Here is a 23,568-nt window from a genome sequence, read left to right as displayed (position 1 = left end):
CTTCCTATTAGGTATTAAATGATTGTAACTTCAATACTGGACCTGGTTTACAGCTACTGTAAAATAAACATACAGCTCCATGCTGCTCCATAGAGGCCAGCAAAAGTAGCTCTGATATATATATTTTTAAATAATGTTGGATTTAAGTCTTATGACTTCATAAGACGTGATACTCTCCCTAACCCCAAATGATAAAAACATTTAATTAAAAAAAGTGTACAGCATCAACTCTTATACGATTTCCTCCCTCTGCGATGTTTCCTCCCTCTGCGATGTGTTTATTGAAGCTACAACAATGCTATTCTTCAATATTAGAAAGTGTTGAAAGGTGTGCTCTGTACTGTAGGTCTACTAAGCCCTGAAATAAATGTCCCCCATTTTTGATAGGGATTACAGTACGTGCATAAGCGTATACATTTGTGCGTGCATGCAAGTGCAGTGTACTTAAGGGTCCCAGTTTGGGGGTTTAACAATAGGTCACCCTAATGTTGATATTATATGAGTGTCACATAGTTAGCTAACAGTTTCCCTTATTTAATACAGCAAGTTGCTCAATAATGTACATAAACCTTATACAAATCTATCCAAAACGGGCTAAAAGACAGTGATACTCAAAATACCATTACCGGATTCACATTGTATGCGGATTACATTGTATTCAGATTAAGTTGATTCACATTACACTGTATTCAAATGTTATTCAAAAGAAAGTTATGATCCACACACACACACACACACACACACACACACACACACACACACACACACACACACACACACACACACACACACACACACACACACACACACACACACACACACACACACACACACACACACACACACACACACACACACACACACATCTTGTGGTTGATGACAGATGACAGACTAATTAAGCGTACTGCAGTACAGGAGTGAAAACCAATTTGACAATTCTTGGGTTTAACTAAGAGTTGAGAGGTGTACTGCACAGACAAGTTTAGTGTGCTGTATCACCATTAGGCTGTTTGATGAGAGGAGAGGGGATACACCTGGATTTAGATAAAAGACAACTTCTCTCATATTCTCACAACCATGTCTGACAAAACATTGATTCCATGGAAGCGTCCATTATGTGCTCTGCAGTAACTGTATAGAATGAAGACGCCTGACAGCGCAGTGTGTTATAAAAGCAGATAATCCATGCTTCCAAATAATGCATGTACAAAGAGCAACAGTAAGCAGGCACTGATCGACCTAATGCAGTGACCCCAGGTTACACACCAATTACCTGTCCATGTGCATAATGTATGATGTTACGTTATAGAATGTAGGCTTATTCATCAACCCGGTTGGTAGAGTACACAGTGCTGTGCTGTTGGTAAACCTGACCCAATGCTGACCTGAGGATTACTGTCAGAAACTGTTTAGTTTTCACACGGTCGAGTGCTTCATCAGATAAGTGTGCAGTGAGAACATTACATCTACTCTAGGTTGTATGTCTCTTTGCAACTACAATAGAGCCGCTTGTATACAGCTACTGTAATGTACACTTACGGCTCCATACTGCTCCATGGAGGCCAGCAAAAGCAGCTCTAATAACCCATATTTAAAAGCAGTCCTAAATTGGAGCAATACTTTTCCTCTCACAGCTGCATTGCCATAGTCTCACTCAGAGTTGACCGGCATCATGTCATATGCTATCACGCAGATTTTGAGTCTGATTTAATATTATTTTACTATGTGCAACATAAACATATTTGTTTGCATCATTTACGTTATAGTAGGATTTGATTTGATCAAATTAAACTTCATGGCATACCTCTGAGACAGGCTGGGAAGCGAGGCCGGCAGACGGTCGTCTCTCTCGACGCGTGTGACACGAGGCTCAGCGTTGTGCTGGTGTGTGCCTGCAGTGGTGACTGACAGGTCGACTGCCACCCGTTCGTCTGCCACCTGGTCTGACACGGTGCTCGCTCCGTCTCCGCTCTGACTCATAGTGCCCGCCCACTGACAGCTCTGGGCCTCTCTGTTGTGTTCAATATCTACAAGGCCTGGAGGCAGCTCGACACACCATATCGGCCGATCTTGACCCCCATCTTCTCTCTCTGTGGGCGACATCGGACTTCCTGCCGTGGTGCCCATGCTTTTGTTGTGCTCCTCAATGTCTGAGGCTTGGACCGTTGCTGTGACACTATCGGCAGAGTGGCCGATTGTTTGAACGCACCCTGCCCTCGCTCCCTCTGCAGTGGACGTGCCAAGCCCTTCTGTCTCTATGAGCGTGTGCAAGCCTATTTTCTCGCTATCTGAAGGTGGGAGAGAGTGAGTGAGAGTGTCCTCCTTTTCCGCATTAACAGCGGGGGAGGGAGTGTGTATGTTCCCAGTACTGAGGTCTTTGTATAGGTGACACTGTATCCCCAGCCCTGGGAACTCTGTATGGATGCTGGGGTAGGCCTGTGTTCCCAGGCGAGTTTGTGTGTCCATGCTCAGGTTTCCCTCTGAACCCTCCTCCTCCTCTTCCCCCCGTCCATGTGGCTGAGAGGAGGGCGGGACCGACTGGCATTCCACCCGCGTGTTGTTCACCTGCTGGACCGGTGTGGCCGGTAACTCGTCCTTTCTCTCCTCTTCCCCAACATCTTTTGATTCCTCCTCTTTCATCCGTCGCTCTCTCTGTTGTCCCTCTCCTTCCCGTCTCCTTCCATCACAGTCTTCTGGAAACACAGAAGAGGCCATATTCTCCTTGATAAAGATCGCCTTTTCACAACTGTATTTTTCCTGCTTTTCGGTTTGATCTTCCCGCTCCGACTGCTCATCCACGCACAATATTTCACCTCTCTTGTTCTTCACCTCCATCTCATAGCTCAAATCAGGCGTTTCTCTCTTGGTTTGAGAGATGTCTTCCATCTTCTCTGGCTGTACCACCATCGCATCCAATCCAGCCTCTTCTTGTGAATCATTCTCATACTCCATGTACAAACATGTTTGCTCATTCAACGTTTCGTCTTTGCTCTCCGTGAGCGACGTGTCCAAATGATCCGTCTTGAACATCACATATGCATCTACTCTCTCATCCTCCACTGTGTCTTCATCGCTGCCGTCCTCAATGTTGTCCTCCACAGCACTGTAGTAGACATCCATGGCGGTGCCTTCCTCTGTCATGGTGCTGCCTTCCTCTGTAATGGTGCTGCCTTCCTCTGTCTCTGAGCTATCGTCTGATCCAGTTCTAAGGAGTACTGGGTTACAATGCACTACGTAGCCACAAACCTGTCCTTCAGGGTGGGTCAAGGGCCCCGCTTCTATTGCCTCAACTTCTGTCTCTTGACCCTTTGCAGCAGCCATTGTTTCAAATGATGGAGAGGGACGGCCAGGATCATTGCTCAGCGGGGCGGTGTGAGATTTTGTCTCTAGGGAGCTCAAATAGACAGGATTGGGATGGACAAAGTAGGGATAGAGAACCTCCGATTTTAAGGCAACAGTGCCTTTGACAAAGTTAAATGAGTCTGGATTGTCTGTGTGAGAGCGCGTCATCACCGAAGGGTTATGAGTTTCATCAATGTCTTGACCAAATCCTTTGTAAACTAAATTACAAGAGGCAGGCGGAGTTGTATGGAGGGAAGTTGAGTCCGTTTCAGAGGGAGTCGGGTGGAAAGTAAAGCCTGGAGGGAAGAGAGAGCCATAGAGAACATTAAGCTCTTGTTCCTTAGACCCAGTATCAATACTGGAGGCCTCAGCAGTACAGGTGTTATTCAAATCCATGTTGGTGCATGCAGCTTCACTTGTCTCCGTCCTGTGACCAGAAAGGGCAGAATTTAATGGAGCCTCATTCAACAGACTTGCATCACTATTAATAGTCTCTGTGGGACCTGAGGCATCTTCAACCCCCCCATGATCACTTCCTGTTGCAACAGCATTAGCCTGATGATGGGAATGAATAAGTTGCAGGTCCTCGTTAAGGGCATGGTCTGAATTAGCAGTAGTTGGATCATGACAAATCTTCTCAGTACGGTCATGGTTTGCAACAGAATTTAATACCTCAGTGGCAAAAGACTGATTGAAAATGGACTCATATGAAGCTCCATTTTCACTACCGGTAACAACAGTGCCATTTTTGTTAACACCAACAGCGGTTTCAAGAGCAGATGCTTCCTTGTGATTATTTGAGTTGTCACTGATGTTTTGGAGATGGCTAGTCTCTGTTTTAAGATCAGAGGTGTGCATGTGAGCATCAGGGACTGGTTCAGTAATAATGGTGTCAGTTTCAGAGTCAGAGGTTACCAAAGATGGGCCATTACTTGGAGAAGTGCTGTGTGTTATCTGAAGGGCATGAGGCTGGGTAATGGAGAGGGTGATATTTGGGGGTTCATTATCAGACGCATCAGGTTTGGTCTCCGATTGCTCAGGGGCAACAGCATCAGCCAGCTTTACAGAGACTAAACTCGGGCGATCGGAGTCTGGTACTGTTGTGTTGTGGTTTGAGGCACTGATTGTTGCTACAGGCCCATGTTCTGAGACGTCAGGCGTTGCTGAAGGTGGAACAGGAAGAGCATTGGTTGTAGCAGGAACATCCACGGTAGGCTCGGCATCCATCTGTTGTGTTGGTGAGTCAGCATTGTGGAGTAGCTGGACCACATGGGTCTCCTCAGTCTCTGAGGAAAATGGTATCACTGATTCATCCCATTGCAGCTCAGGAATGGTAGCAATTGGTGCTCTCCCCATTTCTCCAACCAAATCAAAAGGATCAAAGCTGTCAGCTAAGGGTTCCTGGGATTTTGGCCGGTGGTTGAGAATGACAGGTGATTCACACTGGCTGGTCGGAGGCATGTATGGTTGTTCGTGATTATTGGCTAAGGGGGGAGGAGATGGGATGTCAAATGGCGAGTCAAAAATTGTGTCGATGGTGTCCAGCTCAGATTGAGATTTAGTGTACACCTCATGCGCTTGATCCAATTCCCATTGACTGAGGTCAACAGCATCCTGTAAAATTATATAATTATGAATAATTAAGGAAATAAATCACAATGATCAGTTATTGATTATTATAAATATGAAATCAGGTTCTTCTTGTGATTGTGTTAGAGATATGGATAAAGCAAACAGTTATTAGTTCAGAGATTAAAAATAGTCATACTGGGAATAAAGATGATAATAAAAACTTTAAGAAAGAGTGTTTTAGGATTGCAAATCTCCTGTGAATAAAAAATAAATATATTACATTATGATATCAAGCAAACTGTAAATTCCATCTTGTTAAAACTGAACCTTGTCTTGCTCTCTGGTGGCAGGGCTGTGAAGGCCAATGGTGCTCTTGGAGAAGTTATCTTCGGTCTTCTTCTTCCTCTTTTTAAGACCAAAGGTGAAGGTGCCAAACGTTTTTGGCTTTCTTAGGTCCAACTCTGAGTAGCTGAAGCCTTTCCCCTGAGAGAGAGAGTGAGAGAGTGAGGGTGAGAGATAAAGACAGTCAGACAGACAGACAGACAGACAGACAGACAGACAGACAGACAGACAGACAACAAACAAACAATGAAGATGGATTGCATCATGCAAAACTTTTTGACCTTTGGTCATTTCATCATGAAATGAATGATGAATAATTGAATTGGAATCTCATATGTTCCTCCTAATCATAATGCAAACATTGAAGCACTGACTAATGCTAAAACCCCACCTTATTATAAACAATGTGTGATAATCTACAAACTCTACCTTTCCACTAGAGAGAAAAAACACAACCAAATCTGAGGCATTTTTTTACCACAACTTTATTGTGGACATGCAGTGAGGTAGGAAATTCTACAGGTGTTTGTGTGTCAGCATTTCCTTAAACAGCTGAGTAGAATAGAAGCAGGGAGACACCCTGCTTCCATTTCAACAAACAGAAATGACTCCACCCAAATATGTGGGTGAAATGTTTTTGCCCAGTAGCACAGAATACAGCAGTGGGTGAACTACAGTATGAATTCAAGTGAACACAAATCCTAGAAATTAACAAGCCACACAATATAGTCCATTTTCTCATGGGCAATACAACCGTAGTTGTTCACTGTACAAAACAACTGTACATTTTTCAAAACTACTACTAAGAATCTGTCATAAAACATTATCAACTTTGAAAGTTCTTTCAAAGTATAAGATATTTTTTTCTGATATTAAGAGGAGTAATACAAATCATCACTGAATTATCACTATTATAGTGTAGGCCTGACCTCGATTATTTGAATAGTCGACTAATCAGTCGAGGGGAGTCTGAGTCGACTGCCAATCTCTTAGTCGAAGAGATTGGCCTAATTTAATTAACTAATAGTTTGCCAAAAATAGGATATACATATACATCATGATTTATTGGGAGAAACCAAGCAAGAATATGTTAAATCAGACATTAAGCACCCCTACAGTCCAAATGGAATGTTCCTCTATTGCATAACATCTTTTTTGCATGATTCGACTGAGAGATTGGTATCTCAGTCGAATTATACAACAACAAAAAAAGTAAAAAAAAACACATTTTTTTTTGTGTTGCATTAGTCGAGCATTAGTCGACTATAGGCAACATTTGGCCAATCAGATTCAACTATAGAAATCCTTAGTCGGGGACAGGCCTATTATAGTGTCAAATAACAGGTCGTCTTAACATAATTTACATATAGAGCAGAGAGACAAAATGTTTTTCCCCATAACATTAGCAAGCAATTGGCAACAGTGGCAAGGGAAAAACTCCAGTTTAACGGGAGGAAACCTCAAGCAGAATCGGGTTTGAGGGTGGCAGACCCGTGTTGGGTTGAAAGAGAGAGGGGACAAAAATAATAACTATAAAGACAACACTAACAACAATGACTACAGTATACAGTCCACAACCCTCGATCCACGACCAGGTTTCCACAATTCATGGGAGCCAAGAGTCCGCACACTGGCTCCAGCTCCAAGGGTATTTTTGACATTTTGAGCCTGGTAGCTCTACCTCAGACTCTGAGAAGTCTGGTAACTGGTAGAAGAGTCTTCCTCAGATTCTGAGGGGTCTGGAGAAGAGCTACCAGGCTCTAAACATCACCTGGGTGGTCATTTTAATACAAAAAAATACCTGTGCGGATTCTCATCTACATTGATGTTTGTTTCTGCCCAGCAACTGGCATTTTAAACTTTGGCAGTACGTGCTTCATTTACCTTTTAGCCAGGGAGACAAGGTCATTGATGACAGATACAAAGAATGCTGTCTGAAACTGATAAAATGAGATGATGTAAGAGGGAGACACGGTTAAGAGTACGCCCGTCGCCCGTGGAATGAGGTTTCACACAACATTTGCTACACAGCTTTTACTAATGAAGCAAATTGTTCATGTAACCGATAAGAAAGATAAGTGTGATGGAATTCTGGTGAATGGCATGTGTTTTGACAATAGTAAAAAAAAAAAATAGTGATGACAATAGACAATGGCACGTAAGGCTGCTGGTTCGTGCAGATGCGAGACTTTCATCTGGGTGTGTCAGGTAGGAATTCCTCCTTTATTAGTAGAGCTAGGAGAGTATGAATAGGTAAGACAACAATGGAGGTGGAATTCAAGTCGAGGTGGCAGTGGATGGATGGGGTTAACTCAGTTTTGTGTCTTACACAAACTGTGAATTCTGGAAAACCACATTCTGCCAACCCGTACACACAAAATCATAACACTGCAAGGACAGACAGAGATACTGTACAGTAGAGAGGCACAGATGATGCATCATATAAGTTCATGTCCAGCAGCCAGTTTGACTTGTCATGTTTTTTGTTTTGAATTTACAATCTGATCCAATTGATTCAGCATCCTGGATCACAGGTAGTCATCATCTATTGTTAACCACGTAAAACCTATATTTGTTATAAGTCAAATAGTGGAAATGTACAAGCACCATTTCAAGCTCAAAATGCGTTGCATTGTGACACACTGATCTGCTAGATAGCCGCATGTTTGCCTATTATGACACGCCCAGAACAGGGCGTGTCATTATAGAATAAGTATCAGATCTCCAATGAGGTTAATTACCGAGTTCACTGTAGGTGAGGGTTGGGTTTGTGGTCTAACATTGTACGGGAATTTTGGCACTAGTGTTTCAGTCCAGCCAGAGGGTTTACTACTGATAGGTAGCCATGGACTATGTAAGCAGTGGTGTATGATTGATAATTATTGACTGAGGTCCAACCCTTCCTCGCCGTCTGACTTTACAACTTCACAGATATGCAAACAATGTAAACAAAGGCACCCTATACACAGGCGTTATTATCTATGAACACATGCATACTTTCACACAATGTACAACAGTACACCACGCATTGTACATGCTCATGTGTGCTTGCACAAGTCTACCCACACAGACAAACAAACTGTAAACCGACTCATCTTTAGCTTACTACACTTCCGAATTCTCTCTAGCGAACAGTAATTTATAAATAGCGTAGAGAGGTAATGATGTTTTTCATGCCAGCTATACAAATGACAGCTATTAAGCTGTCATAACATGATGAGTCCAATCCATAACCCAGCAGAAATGCACTGGCTCCCTCTACCGGTGGGACAAATACCTGGGATCATTTGACCTTTATCTTATCTAATCTAATCCTTTACATCTTATTACTATGCTCACAAACTAGGTTAACGTTTCATAAATGGCACACAAAAGATAACTACTTTTTGTTTTTAAACTACAATCATTGTTGCGTATAGGCTATTTTCACTATTTGAGCTTGTAGGCTATTTTCACATTTTTTGACATAAGATTTAAAGTACATTTACATTATCTAGCCAGTTAGCAATATCTGTCAGGCCAGGCCCAACAGTCACAGGGGAAACACCTGAATGAAACCCATACAGTTTTCTTTCCTATTTATTCAGACTCAAAGAGATTGATGTTGTAAACTAAAATGCATGCAGATACCACTGTGTTAGACATAATGTTGCACACATAGTTGTGTACATCAATCATGATTCATCAACACATCCCCACTGGCATTTATGCAGGTCTGGCTTAACCAGGCTTGCCTGGTCTTGTTTTATTTTTGAAAACGTTCTTATATTAAGAAGTTCTTATATTAAGCGATTTTTAAAAAATCGAATCATGTGATCCACATGGGAACGTCGTGGATCTCAGACTTGCATAGCTATACAATCAGAGATCTTGGCCTACTGGTACGGATACGTCTGGTGACATCTAAATTTAATGAATGGGTTAACAACTGGGTGGAAACAATTGGGAAACAAATAGCAGCATTGCAGAACCAATGCAAAGACTTTAGGGCAGTCCTTCATATGGGATGGTATAAGGATTTTCAAAGAAGTGTCCATAGGTTAATTAATGAACACACTGGCTTTAACCCCAGCCCCATGTGTGAACTCTGGGTTCAAATCTCGGGTGTTACACATAAAAGAGAGTAAAACTGTGGCTTAATTATTAATAAATACAACATTGATTATTTCAATCGGCGACTGACCAAGGTACTTATGTGGCCTAACTGGCAGCGTGCACAAGAAATGTGGTGCTGATCAATCCAGCAGTTTGCTGGCTCTGGACACACAGACAGACTGACTACCATCTAGACGGCTCGCCCGAGTCGCCTCTGAGGAGCCATGATGTTAAAATAAATTCTTTATGACCCAGGCGGTGTGGCTTTGACATCAAGAATTCAGTACTCCAATGCCTGGATGGTGCAAAAGGCACAAGCTGGTTGTTGCTGGTGTCATATAATGGGAGGCGCTCAAGTTTCCATGTGATTTGCTGTAAATTGGCACCCTCTAGTGTTAGAAAAGACACTCAATATCTGTACTTTGGGCATGTTATAGCCAGGTGACCATTTTCAGAGGTTTCCAAATGGTAAAACATAGCAAAAACATGCAATCTACAAGCTTTATATTTATGCTAAATATTTTTCCTATTCATCATATGCCAAGCTATATATGGCTTAAGTGGTTAATAACCATCTGTATCATCTATCATACAATAGAGTGAACTGGTTTAGATCCTGCATTGAGCCACACAGATGCCTGTTTTTGAGGAATTAAAAGAGAATGTTTGAGTGCATATCACACATGGATACATGCGTGCTCATGTATGTAGGTATGGATATAAAGGTACTGTAGGTCCTGGTTATGCAAGCAGGAGCCTAAGGGAGAGGTGTGTATAGACCAACGGTGGAATGCAAAACCGTTGGCGATGACACCGAACTCAGACAGTCACAGAGGGCCATATTCTTATCATCTCACTAACTAAAATCTCCTGCAAGCAATATTCTTGTTCTGACAGGCCCCTAGTAGCTTTTAAAGAACTGAGGGTAAGAAAACCTAAAAGCAGTGGTTCTCAAACTTTATGGGCTCAGGGCATCCCTATACCGTACATATCCACTCCATTAATGGTACAGTATATTTTACTACTTTATAAAAAAGGAATAGTCTGCACACTGGGGTAATGCTGCAAAAAGCTCCGCTTCGTATTTGTTGCGTTCGTCAACGTTTCGGCCTGTTCAGACCTTCATCAGGACATATAACTATATGTATATGTTATGTTGTATAATGTATATATGTTTTTATGATACTTTGTTTGTCTTGCACCTGGGCCATGGATCTTTTTCATCTTTTACTACTTCACATTACCATTTCAGTATGATAGGCTCTACAATACGCATTTGTATCATTATTATTACTATTATCATCATTATAAGATGATGACCATACATTCAAATGTACGCGCACAGTTCAAAGCATACGTTCAGGGGGTACGTGTCGAGAACTTGAGAGAATATTAGTTTCCTTAGAATTTATTAAAAATAACTATGTACTTGACATTTACACTGATATAAAATAATGTATAAAGTTATATTGGTAAATTCAGAATATTATCCAATTATTCCCTGACCTAAATTATCGGCCTGAGAGAGGGACCGAGAGAGAGAGAGATGATGATTATAAGGATGATGATGATACACATTCTGGAAGGTTCCTGGTTCGGTCCACGGCTCCCACTGGGTTAGTATCGAAGTGTCCTTGAGCAAGACACTGAACCCCTAACTGCTGCCCATTAGCAGGTTGGTGCCTTGCATGGTTTCCTCTGCAGTCAGTGTGAATGATTGTGTGAATGGGTGAATGTAATACACATTTTAAAGCATTTTGGATAAAGGCGGTATACGAATGCACCATTTACCACTTCTACTTGAGTAATATTTAAGTAAAGTAACTATTTTCATGTATTCTGTAGTAGTTACATTCAAACCCGAGTTACTGGTTGAGGTGGGGGTAAAGTACATTGCTCAAGGGCACCAAAATGGCAGATGCTAAAGAAGGTGTCCTTAATTTACCCATATCATCTCTTATAGAGACTTGGGGCCTCAGTCATTCACTAACCTGTCGTAAATAACGTGTATATCCTGGTCGTAAATTTAATTCTGACGTGTGATTCATGAAAGTGGGTGCAGAGCCGTGATTTATGCGGATCACAGGTCTATCAATTTGTTGTTGGGAAGTCACGAGCGCGCTCCTGTGTAGATCATTTGCATTGTTCCACGGCATTTAACACCATAAAAGGCAACCGATGATAACCCACGAGGAAAAAAAACAACAGATCTGCAAGCTCACAACACGGCGAGTCACACAGCCTTGACTACATCTGTTCTGTCTGGAAGCGAATCCCTTGATAGTACGATGGATCAACTGAACGTTAATTAAGTAATGCTCTCATGTGTAATGAGAATAAGTAATTGACAAAGTTTAACCCCACCACCAAATAATAGGCTAATAAAACGTATAATAAATAATGTTACCTCTATTAAAGAGGTAACATTATGACACTGGAATCCAGGAACGCCGAGATCCGATAGATTATGGACCAGATCACACATAGAAATCTGTCCTTTGGATTAACAACATATCCTTATATGGGTTTGAGTTTGTATCATATAAATGCAAGCAATGGATCGTTTGACATCGTTTGAATCAGACTGATTGATTGATTGAATACTTTATTTGTCAGAAATGTAAACAGCACGAGGTATAGTTAGACATTTAGGCTAAAAGGATAACACAAAAAAGTCCTGGGGACTTGTTTCCATTGTGGTCCTATGTATTCAATTCATCAACATAGCAAAACAAAATATCATCAACAAATATAAAACACTATATGTACAAATGGGGTCTCCTGATAGATGGATTTTCAGGCCTGCATTGTCAGGGCATTCCACATTTTGGTTTACTAATTGAAAAAAATATCGAATTGTGATATCAAACGATATAAGCTAATTTAGGTAGAATTCGAGCATTTCTAGAAACAAAATACACACACGTATAACTGATGGATTACAAGTTTTCAGCAGTCAATCTACACGTTTGTGAGTATTTTTTTCTGTGACTGCAAATGCCAATGTACAAGTGTTTGATTAGCAATGTGCACATGTGGAGATTGCAGTGCACGAGCGCTCAAAGTTTACAAGCTCTCACATTTTTCAATGTTCCCTGTTCGCTCAGTTCAGGTTTTGCAACAGACATATCGCAAAATACGTAGCAATATCCGACCGAGCGATTTGAAGTTGTAGTGAAAAAAAAAATTAAAAAAAATACACGTGTAAATGCTGGATTACAAGTGTGCAACTGCAAAAAAAACTGCATTTTTTCTGTGACCTCAATTCATTATCCTTTGTGTGTGACTTCAAATTCCAACGTACAACTGTTCGGATTGCATATTACAAGCAGTGTTGGGACTAACGTGTTACAAAGTAAATTTGTGGGGATAAAGGACGCTAAAAATATTGCGGTCAAATGTAAACTGTGTGCACTGCAGGACAGAAAACATTGTCAACATCGAGTAACAGCAATGCTAATCTCCTGAAGTACCTAACAAAAGTACATGGGGCTATAAAACTAGTCGCCAAAGACCCCACCGGCAATGACCCAGATGGATCTACACCATCTAAACAGCCAAAATTCACCAGAACATGTCACCCAGTCAACTAAACAGATTGATTGCCAGGTACGTTGTTGAGGACATGCTTCCCATCGCAGCAGTCGAGTCTGTTGCCTTCAGACTAATAAGCAAAATACCAGTAAAAGCAGGGCCACTACAGTGCAGAAAGATGTTTAATTGTTCCACTACATTTCATAATGACAATTGCTACAATGGTCTTTTCTCTCACTGTGCCACAGAGCAACACTAAAACTGTGTGTGTGTGTGTGTGTGTGTGTGTGTGTGTGTGTGTGTGTGTGTGTGTGTGTGTGTGTGTGTGTGTGTGTGTGTGTGTGTGTGTGTGTGTGTGTGTGTGTGTGTGTGTGTGTGTGTGTGTGTGTGTGTGTGTGTGTGTGTGTGTGTAATACAGGGGTAGGCAAGCTTAGGCACAACATTGGCACATGGGAGGTTGACATTGGCACTTGCAAACTGGCATAAGTGTGAGAGTTTTTTTCTTTTAAAATAAAAAGAATTTGGTCAGTTAAAAATTAAGTCCACCCACATCTATATGCAAATTATATCAAATTCATTGAAAAAGTACATTTTCAATTAATAAATAATCATAATCAATGACTAAAATAATTTAGTAACTAGTAAAGTAACTCGTTACATTTTTGGAGCAGTAAATAGTAAATATAACTAGTTACTTTTTAAAAGTGACTTGCCCAATACTGATTACGAGTGCTCAAATCAAATCTATTTTCTCATGAATTATGCAACATATCTATCTCCAACCTCCCTCTAGTATTGTGGCTGCGGGTGTCACTCACTTCTGGAGAAGTAGTTAGTTAGGTATGAGGATATTGAGGGCTTGAGGGCAATGCGATACCCCTTTGACTGAACGTGGAAAGTTGCGGAAATGCACATAAGTACAAAATATGTGCGGGCCCAAGCTCAGTGAATGAAGCCCTTGTTGAATACATTACAGTACATGTTAAAACTCATTTCAAATGCTTAAGAGGATACTTCAATGGAAACATACCATAGTAGGGTGAAAATACTGGATTAGGAGATTACTTATGTTTTGTATTTAACCAGGCAGACGAGTTAAGAACAGTTTTTTATTTGCAAATATGGCCGTGAAAAAGGCCTCTTGAGGCAGAGGGAAAACAGGCAATTAAAGAAATCAACATTCAATGCAATATAATGAATCACCAAAATACACATTAGTGGACAGAGCGGAGAGCACAATCAATAATAAAATGAAAAAGATATGTAAACCACGCATTACTGCAGAGACCAGTTAAGATAGTCTTTAAAAGCCGATTCAGAGATGAGAGTCCTGTTTTAAACTTTCGTATTCTCTGGAAGCGTAGAGCTTGAAGAGATATTTTTGACTAATGCTACCCCAGAATAGGGATACTAGGTTTCATGTGGTTAAATGGTTGTCTGAAAAAAAACACTATAAAGGGGCTAAAACTGACATTAATTAGTTTATAAATAAATAAATACAAACAAAATCTAAATAAATAAAATCTATCAAAATGTCACAAAATATGATTTGCTGTATCCTGATGAAGCCATAGTTAAAGGTAGGGTAAGTGATTTTTAAGTGTTAAATAGCTCTATATTCTGATAGTACTCATTGCTATAGAGTGTTTGTTCAGTAAAAGGAGTCTCCCATGTCTCTCCAGCTCTTTATTAAACAGAAAATGCATTTTCAGTGCTCTCTCTTAATTGGCTAAAAATGTGTCACCTACCTGAAAATGTACTATTTTCTGTTTACTAAAGAGCTGGAGAGACCCCTGTGACCGAACAAACGCTCTGTAGCAACGATTACTATCAGAATATAGTACTTTAACCTTTTTAACAAAAAAACAAAAAATACCAAAGAATGTCACTTACCCTACCTTTAATACATAATGGTATTTCAAGGTACATAATCACACAGCATGTAGTTAAAAGGGATTATAGCAAACTGGCAAGGCAACATTGAGCTAAGAAATGCTGTTTCTTTTATTCATCCCCCTGGTAGGCCTGTTACAATTATTACCCAATCACCTGCTGATTGCCATTAATTGAGGTAATTGCAATTATTTTGCATACTTATTAGAATTGTTTCCATTGATCTGTATAAAAACATCTGGATGAAATGAGCAGAAATGCCATATTTCTAGCATCAATTAATTGTCAACTAAAATCTTTTCATGGCGAGTGCGACAGCCCTACTCCCTGGGAACCGACAAGGGTCGCTAGGTGTGCTTTTGCTGATGATTGTGAAAACCATTCAGGCGCTGTGAGAGTGCAGGGTCTCACCGTGTACACGGCACGCCCTCACCCCCATGCATACACAACTTTACACTCAGACCGTGGGAGTACAATGAGAAAATAATGTCTCCCTTTGGCAGAGAAAACTTTCTAGAAGGCAGCTGAGAAGGGGTGGGGGGAGGTCTAAATATATTTGGGTTTACATTACTGATATCAACAATAACAGTAAGATGAACTGGACGCAGAGTTCCAGTTTCATATTAACCAAGAGACTCTTGCCTGCAGCCAAATCACAGCTATGTATTGTATGTGTGACTGACTATAGCATCTCCCTTCACGTGTTCCACTGCTTATCCAAACAAGGCCGGTTTGTGCCACGCTATCACGTGTCTACGTGTCTCTTTTCCAGCAAGTCATAAAGTCAGTAAACAAGGCGAGGGTTAAGCGGGGTGTGGGGCTAGCCCACTCAGTTTGAAAAATTACACAAACCCTTGTTTTTTTATCTTCTCCCTGTGAACTGACACGGGTCAATAATGTTTAGCTGGCTCCAACTGACCTTTGACCTAGGGGCAGTGGCGTACAGAGTCGACTTGTTGATGTCAGGACTGCGGACGTCATCCCAGGCCGCTCCATCTCTGGAAGCACCACTGGGCTCTGCAGCACTGTGGAAGCACACGCACAAAGAGACATTCAGCAAAAGACTGAATTAACTTGAAAGAAAAGTGAGGCCTTGTTATGTTGTACAGTGATACATTTATCGATAAAGCTGGTCAAACAATCTGGAAAGAATTACTTCTTTCCACTTACTACTTAACACATTTCTGTGTGACCTCATGCAGTGTCAGTACTGTATATAATTCTGCATCACTGACTGTCACCATCCTTAAGCCTGATTTATACTTCATCGTATATTAGTGTATTGTGCCGAAAATAGCAGATCTACAAGCTCACAACGTGTTGTGACGCTCCACGTTTTATGCTTGGAGGTCTGCTATTTTCAGCGTGGTACACTATCGTTCGAAGGAGTACAAGTACTAAGTAGGCATTACAGTTACTGTACTGCAGCTGGCAACAGAAGTGTTTGATTGCAGCAATTGTGTTCTTGAGAATAACAGTTCTGTACACAATACACAAAACACAAAACACAATAAATAGAGCATGCTACTGTGCTTGACAGAAAACATCTATGACACAAGACCTAATTGAATAAAAGAGCCTGGACAGTGGACACAACCTGATAAAAAAAAAGCTTTTCAAGTATAAAGCGTGCATGTTATCGGAAACAAATAAACTGCAGCTACAGTAGAGGGCTAAATGAAAATAAATAATCAAGTCAGTGACATGTTATATGATTCAACCTTCGCTGTGGACTACCAATAATCAAAAATCAATCAAACTTTAACCAAAGAAAAAACTGTTAAAACAGTGAGAAAGTGGACTCATAAGAGCACAATAGAACTCACAGTTTATAGCATAAGTTGACTTTTATGAGTGGCTTTGCTTCGCTGTCATGTGCAGAGTAAATACATACATTCATTAGTGATGACCTGCCATTCTATTCAAAGGAGTGGCACGAAGGTGCTCGATACAAACAGGTTGTCTCACTTTGCGAGTTAAATGGCAAGCAAACATGGGTAGGACTGAACATGCATCTCTCACTTTAAACACTTTCAGCCTGGCGTCCCTATTTTGGGCATATCATTAATATAGATTTTTTTTTTTTACTTAAAAAGTAGTGCAAATAGCAAATCTATTCAGTGCAATGCATTATGAGCTTGTAGATCTGCCATTTGCTGCGTGACACCATTGTATGAAACAGGGCTTAAGTGCTTAAACATCAAAGTTGCAAACATGCTTCACACAAACTCATTTTAAGTTAGGTTATACTGTAACTTAGATACACAGAAAGTTCATATTTCTGTATCTATCTATCTATCTATCTAACATGCAACATGGACGCAACATGGATACACCATTCAGACATCTACTCTGCTATGTGCATGCAGAGTGGAACTACTACTTGAACTTTACTTGCATGCAGCTCGGAGGAGACTACACAGACTCATCATGCCGGATGAGAACGATTTAATGGCATGTTTGTACCCTTAGGGGAGAGGGTGATATATCATTAAAATAAAATATAAACCGCCAGAAACATGATTTATGTTGTCATTATAAACCGTGCCAGGTTTATTTATCCATGTGCATGCATACAGGCGGACAATAACACACACACACACACACACACACACACACACACACACACACACACACACACACACACACACAATACAAGTACACACAGTAAACTCCACAGCATTAATTTAGCTTTGAGTGTAAAATGGACCAATAAAGGGTTAAATTAACACTACTGTGTATGAATGTGCAAAGACACCATATCAAGGCCATCACTCATCACAAGACGAGACAAATATGCAGCTTCTTGGCCTGAGAAGAGGTTCAGCAAGCATCTGTACGACTCACTGATGTTTTCATGTGAACCACACACACACACACACACACACACACACACACACACACACACACACACACACACACACACACACACACACACACACACACACACACACACACACACACACACACACACACACACACACACACACACGCACGCTTGTGTGGATTTAAGAAAGCCCATCAGCAATAAAGCTTCTTGTGACAATGTTAAAGCCTGAGTTATACCAACCCGGGCTGCATGCCATGTCGCTCACCGAAAATAGCCAATCAACAAGCTCACAACGAGTCGCACTGCGTTGTGAGCTTGTAGATTGTCTATTTTCGGTGCGTGACGTCCAGTGTAGGGCTACAAAATAGGTTATTTTCTTAACGATTACTTTTTCAATTAATCAAATAATCGAGAAGCGCATATTTTCAAAATAATTTGTTTTATTTTTTATTTATCAACGAATCAATGTGAAAACATTCTAAATAGATATTTTATAATCAACTAAATCGATTAGTGATTAACAACTTATTTTTTCAGCCTTATTTTATACTTCGTCCTACTGTACAACAGCATCGCACAAAAATAGTGAAAATAGCCAATCTACAAGCTCACAATGATGCAACGCGATGTTTTTGACATTAAAAAAAAAGAAAAATCGAAAATGTCCCTCCAAACTATAATTTAAGTCACTCTGGATATGAGCATAATGCTAAATGACTAAATTGATTGGCCCCCAATCAATCAAATAGTTATAACATGCAACTGGTTCCGTTTGGTTGGTGTTAGTACAGTATGGTTACGTTTAGGCAGGTTATGTTAGGTTAAGAATCTCCCGAGGGCATGCAAAGCGCCCAAGAGCTTAACCACTTAAACCTTATATGCTGGGTCCCCCAGGGGTCTATACTTGGTCCCCGCCTTTTGTTCTGTATTCAGAAATAGCAAAAATAGCAGATCTGTAAGCTCACAATGCGTTCCATCACGACGTGCTGTAAGCTTGCAGATCGTCTATTTTCGCTATTTCTGCAAATGTTTTCAAAGCTAAATTTTTCCATATTCTCGTCAACATAATTTGATATCTTTACAATATCGATGGTATTTGGTCAAAAATAGTGATATTTGATTTTGTCCATTAACAGTCAGCCACGCATCCTCCACATCAGTTTACTTTTATGATGAGAACATTTTCCTCAATTTCTTTGACGATACAGGTCATATTCTTTGTGCTTTCTCTTTGGATTCTCAAGGACAGTCTGTGAGACTCTTGACTGTTGATGTCAGAGTGCATGGATTATGTAGCAAGCTCTGTTCATGTAGTTACAGTTAAAACGTACTAATAGTACCCAGTCTACCCACACAGACAAAGACCCATTTTGAGCCACATTGTTCCAGAGATGATGACAAACAAACATGGATTAACATGTCACTGACTTGACTTCTGAGACTTCTAACATACTGCCAGCATGTACAACAGTTGTACAATTAGCTAGTGTGGCATATTTGACTGATGACTTCAAATATGCACAGGCATGTACTGTAGATTAACAGGTTCCTTTCAGGGCCCTGTGTTGAATTTATGATAATGCCTCACTGGAGTTAGTATGCAAAATTCAGAAGATAGTGAGGTTTTTGGTTTGAGTCTTTTTACCTCGAATGAACCGTCTTGTGTTCTTCTCTAATCCTTAATGAAATAAAAAATAAACAAAAGGGTTCAAAGAAAGTAACTAAAAATTATGTTTTGTTTTTATATACTCCAGAGAAATATGTTCAAGTATATTTCTTTCTCCCAAATTTAGTTATGCAAATTCTCCCCATGTGTGCAGTATAATCCCTGTCGCTAACAAGCCCTACTGTTGGTCTGAGGAGGGCATAGGCAACGTCTTCTCCAATACACATGACGTTGTCAGCCACTTATTTTCACCTGTCAGTGTGGAGTTTCACCGGGAGGGCACGTGCAGAAGAGCATGCTATCGGCCCCAGTTCCACTCCCTGCTTAACAGGCAGCTTGCAGACGTTACTAGCACAGCAACCGTTAATGGCCTCCCCTTGCTGGCTTCCCTGCAAACATTGTCAATTGTGTTCGTCCAAGCCAGGGGCACCGTGGAGGAATCAAACCCCAGTCTCTCTCCACGGCATGCCGAAAATTGGGATGCCAATCATGCCAGAGTTAAAGTGGTTAAATAAGGGATAACTACTGCGGATAGCATAGAACAGTGTTTAAACTCGTGTGGAAGCACAGTGAGTTCTTGTGATGACAGATAAGACATTCTTGCTGACAGCATGTGAAAGGTAAACAGACACACTGACCTTAACCTGGAGTATAAAAAAGAAGATACTGTCTGGGTGGAGCAATGGACTTGTTTCCCCAGACATTGAAAACAAAGCAAGCCCTTAACAGATCAAATTCCAGACAAGGATTAAAGGTATTTTACTACAAACAAAATCACATGTGGTCCTTGTACTTGATTTAAGTTAGATTTCAGGCTGAATCGTCTCTTTTGAGGGAAGGAGAATCATTCCATGCCAACTACACACAATTTGACTCCAATAGTGATCATTTGAAAGATTGTAACTATCGTATGTCAGTGGAAGGCAATAGTGCAAATTAAATACTGTAATCATGTCTTGCTATTGTCACTTTGGATAACTGGCCCACAGTAGAACTATTGTTAAGATTCATGCACACACAGAAGGTGCTTGCAGTACTACAGGTTCATGTACCACTACTTTGTTTATCTAACCACGGAGGTGCGTTGAACTTTAATGTTTGTTCTTTTCTGAGGCAACGACAGGTGTCAAATGATATCTGTAACTACAGGATCCACAGGATTTGATTGCCCGGTCATGTGACTATTAGCTCACTACCTCATGGTGGTGTTGTAGTGTGTATGAGTAGGTTCATCCCTTTATCTGTGTTTTGTATAATTCTGTGTTACAAACAACACTGAATAAAACATCTGAGACTACAGTCTAAAGGGCCATTCACACTGAGCACTATAACTATACAAATATAGTTTTAAAAATCGTTCTAAGTCAAGTGAATGGCAGAGTTCACACCAACTATAAAAAAATACAATGGTGAACGAAATAGTTAGTTATCGTTATTTGTGCTCAGTGTGAATGGCGCTTTAAGGACCGCAGTGGAAACAAGCTGTAAGCTATCAATCAATCAATCAATCAATCAATCAATCAATCAGAAATGCAATAGAATGATGTGTGTCGCTAGCTGTTCAGCAAATTCCCCTGTTACAACAAGGAATTCTGGTAAATCTTCAGTTAGGGCTGGGTGATATGACTTCAAATCAATATCACGATTATTTCAAACTTTTGCCTTGATTACATTGAATTATTACTATTATTTTTTATTTTTTACGTAAAAATAGCCGATCTACATACATGCTCGCTTATGCAAAGCGCTGTGAGATTGTAGTACGCCACCATTGTACAACGAAGTATAGTAAAGAGGGTTAAGTGGTTAATTAGACTAATCAATTTAGTCAATTATAAAAATAAAAATAAATTGACACACACACACACACACACACACACACGGACGGACGGACAGACGGACAGGGTACAAATCATAGTCTCTGCAACACCTTCGGCTTGGCGGAGACAATAAGCTATTTGTATCAAAGTGTCTTTAGGAAAGGCCACCGATGTGTTACTATGTCTTACAATGAGGTGGGGGGGAAAGATGCCAAAATGACGACTTTGTTGTGGCTGTAGTGGCAAGAGTATCAGAAAGAATGTGTGATTGGGTTGAGGCCTTTTTATTTGGTCACTCTGGTACTAATGGTAGGCCATCTCTCATAACTTTATGGCTGATAATTCAAGTCTCATGGCTCTCTGGAGGGGCAGCAGACAGGAACTGCCTTCAAAGAGAAACGGCTAACTGACAAGTTTGGGAAAATTCACAAGGACAGGTCAGGACAAACCAAATGTACAGTTGATGAACCAACAGCCGTCTTCAACAAAATGCCATTCTCTCACAGACTCCACAGATGTTGTTTTGCAACAGAACCCTTTGGCAAAAGTAGGATTTTTCTTTAATAACACTACATGAGGCTACACGCCCAGCACACCACGGTAAAAAGGTAAAAATAAACTACAAACGCAGATAAAACTGTGTTTTCATCATGTTTTACCTGTACCCATTACAGATAAATATAGCTTGATAGTGATAGTAAGCACATTATCAACACACGTCTTCCAAACACTGATTGCATCAACTAGCCTGCATTACACTGACTCTCAAACTCTCCTGCCTTCACCTGCAGGTGACATAGTTGTATTTTTTTTTAATTAGAAATGTATACACACACAGGAGTCTGCATATCTTGACATATTACTCCATATACAGTCAAATCCTGATAGATAGATCCTGTAAAAAAATGATATACAGATTGTGATCATACTTAAGAGGCATGTCTTTGAACCCTATACATAGTTGACAGGGGTCCCCTAGGGCTCTACACTTTGTCTGCTACTTTTTTCACTCTATACCAAATCTACTCACTGAAAATAGACGATCTACAAGCTCACAAACTTTTCGAAAAATGTTCACCACCAGTTTAGGGGTGCCTAGGGTTCATGTGGTTAAGATGTTTCAGGACATGGCAATGTCTGGGTACGTTGCCATTTAGGAATGAGCTTTGCTCCTCCGTTTGTCTTCAATTCAGCCACTTCATTTCAATTTTTAGACAATAATGTAGCACTCAAAATAGCCCTCTGTGCTTAAAAAATTCAAGTGGCAAAATATTTCATGTAATGTAGATCTTGGCTTAAAATGTCCACAATCCTCCACTACCAGTTACAGAATTTGTTTATACGATTTTGAGCTTATACATTGAATCTTAAAAGGGCACCTTTAACCATGTAAACCCTGGCATCCCCATCTTTTGGGTAAACATTCGGAGAAAATAGCAGATCTACAAGCTCACAACGACAACATGTCACAACACGAGGCATTATGAGCTTGTAGATCTGCTATTTGTGGCAACGAGATTTCATATGGAGGGGAAAAAGATGCAAACTTGGGCCGTGGGGGACCCCGGTCAAATAAGTAAGTATATAGAAGTGGTTAAACATCATCAACTACTTAAATCTAGATAATGTGGAGCCATATCCTACTCAAACCACATGTTAGCCTAGTCTAGTGTATGTTGTGTCTCTGCATGGGAATGGGATCTGAGGATTGAGTCCTCAGATGCTGTATTTTAAACCTGTATGACTGAGAAGACCCCTACAACATCACAGCCTCATGCTGTAAACCAGTGGTTCTCAACATGGGTTCTGCGGACCCACAGGGGTCTTTGGAGGAGGAGGGAGGGGGGCTGGATTGGTCTCCAGCTAAATGCAACAATATGAGTCCAATTTGGTTCCATTTGTCACAGTTAAATTAACACTGAAGATTGTACATTGTAGAGTGGGGTCCCAGTCAGAGATTAAAAATGAAATGAGAAAGGTAACCAACATAACTCTCATGCTATAACTTCTATACAGGGCTAAACGTCTTAAATTCACACGAGTTTAAGAAATGATTTGGAAGGCAGCTTGCACTCATGTGTAAGTGTATTACACTTACACATGAGTGCATAGTTTTCAGGTCAGAACAGAAGACAACAAGACTAGTAGACTACAACAAAAACAAGACGCTCATTTAAAAACCAAGCAACAAAAGCCTTGACGTAGTAGAAGAACCTACAGTAGACATTGCATTTTGCAAACATTGGGCTAGTGTAAGTTGCACAACTTGCACTTATAGCTCTGGTCCTTATATTAGCGTTATGGACCAGAGTATGGATCACAAGACGCCGAGACGTCATCTGTCATGACCGTCATGAATGAACTTCAACATAGGGTTTGCACTTTCTCCCTTTTTGACCCGTACATCTACATAAACGTTCAGATTTCAAATATACAGTGCTTACCCCATGGCCACGGATGTTAAAATTATGTAC

At 40.6% G+C, this 23,568-nt stretch overlaps 1 protein-coding gene across 1 annotated transcript in view; it reads right to left on the bottom strand.

Annotated features, from left to right (window-relative positions):
* The window catches only part of crybg2 (crystallin beta-gamma domain containing 2), a gene marked incomplete at its 5' end in the record, with an annotated part of 89,865 nt that overhangs the window by 57,494 nt on the left and 8,803 nt on the right, over positions 1-23,568 (bottom strand). The window contains 5 exons of the mRNA XM_084080361.1: positions 1,805-4,956; positions 5,242-5,397; positions 15,698-15,803; positions 16,202-16,258; positions 19,527-19,663. Of these exons, the coding sequence (XP_083936487.1) occupies positions 1,805-4,956; positions 5,242-5,397; positions 15,698-15,803; positions 16,202-16,258; positions 19,527-19,663 (3,608 nt within the window). The remainder of the gene's footprint in view (positions 1-1,804; positions 4,957-5,241; positions 5,398-15,697; positions 15,804-16,201; positions 16,259-19,526; positions 19,664-23,568) is intronic.

Source organism: Gymnoscopelus microlampas (assembly GCF_963454915.1).
Source record: "Gymnoscopelus microlampas genome assembly, chromosome: 15".
Lineage (NCBI taxonomy): Eukaryota > Metazoa > Chordata > Actinopteri > Myctophiformes > Myctophidae > Gymnoscopelus > Gymnoscopelus microlampas.
Note: the sequence above shows the minus strand (reverse complement) of the source record. Positions and strands in the feature narration are given on the sequence as shown.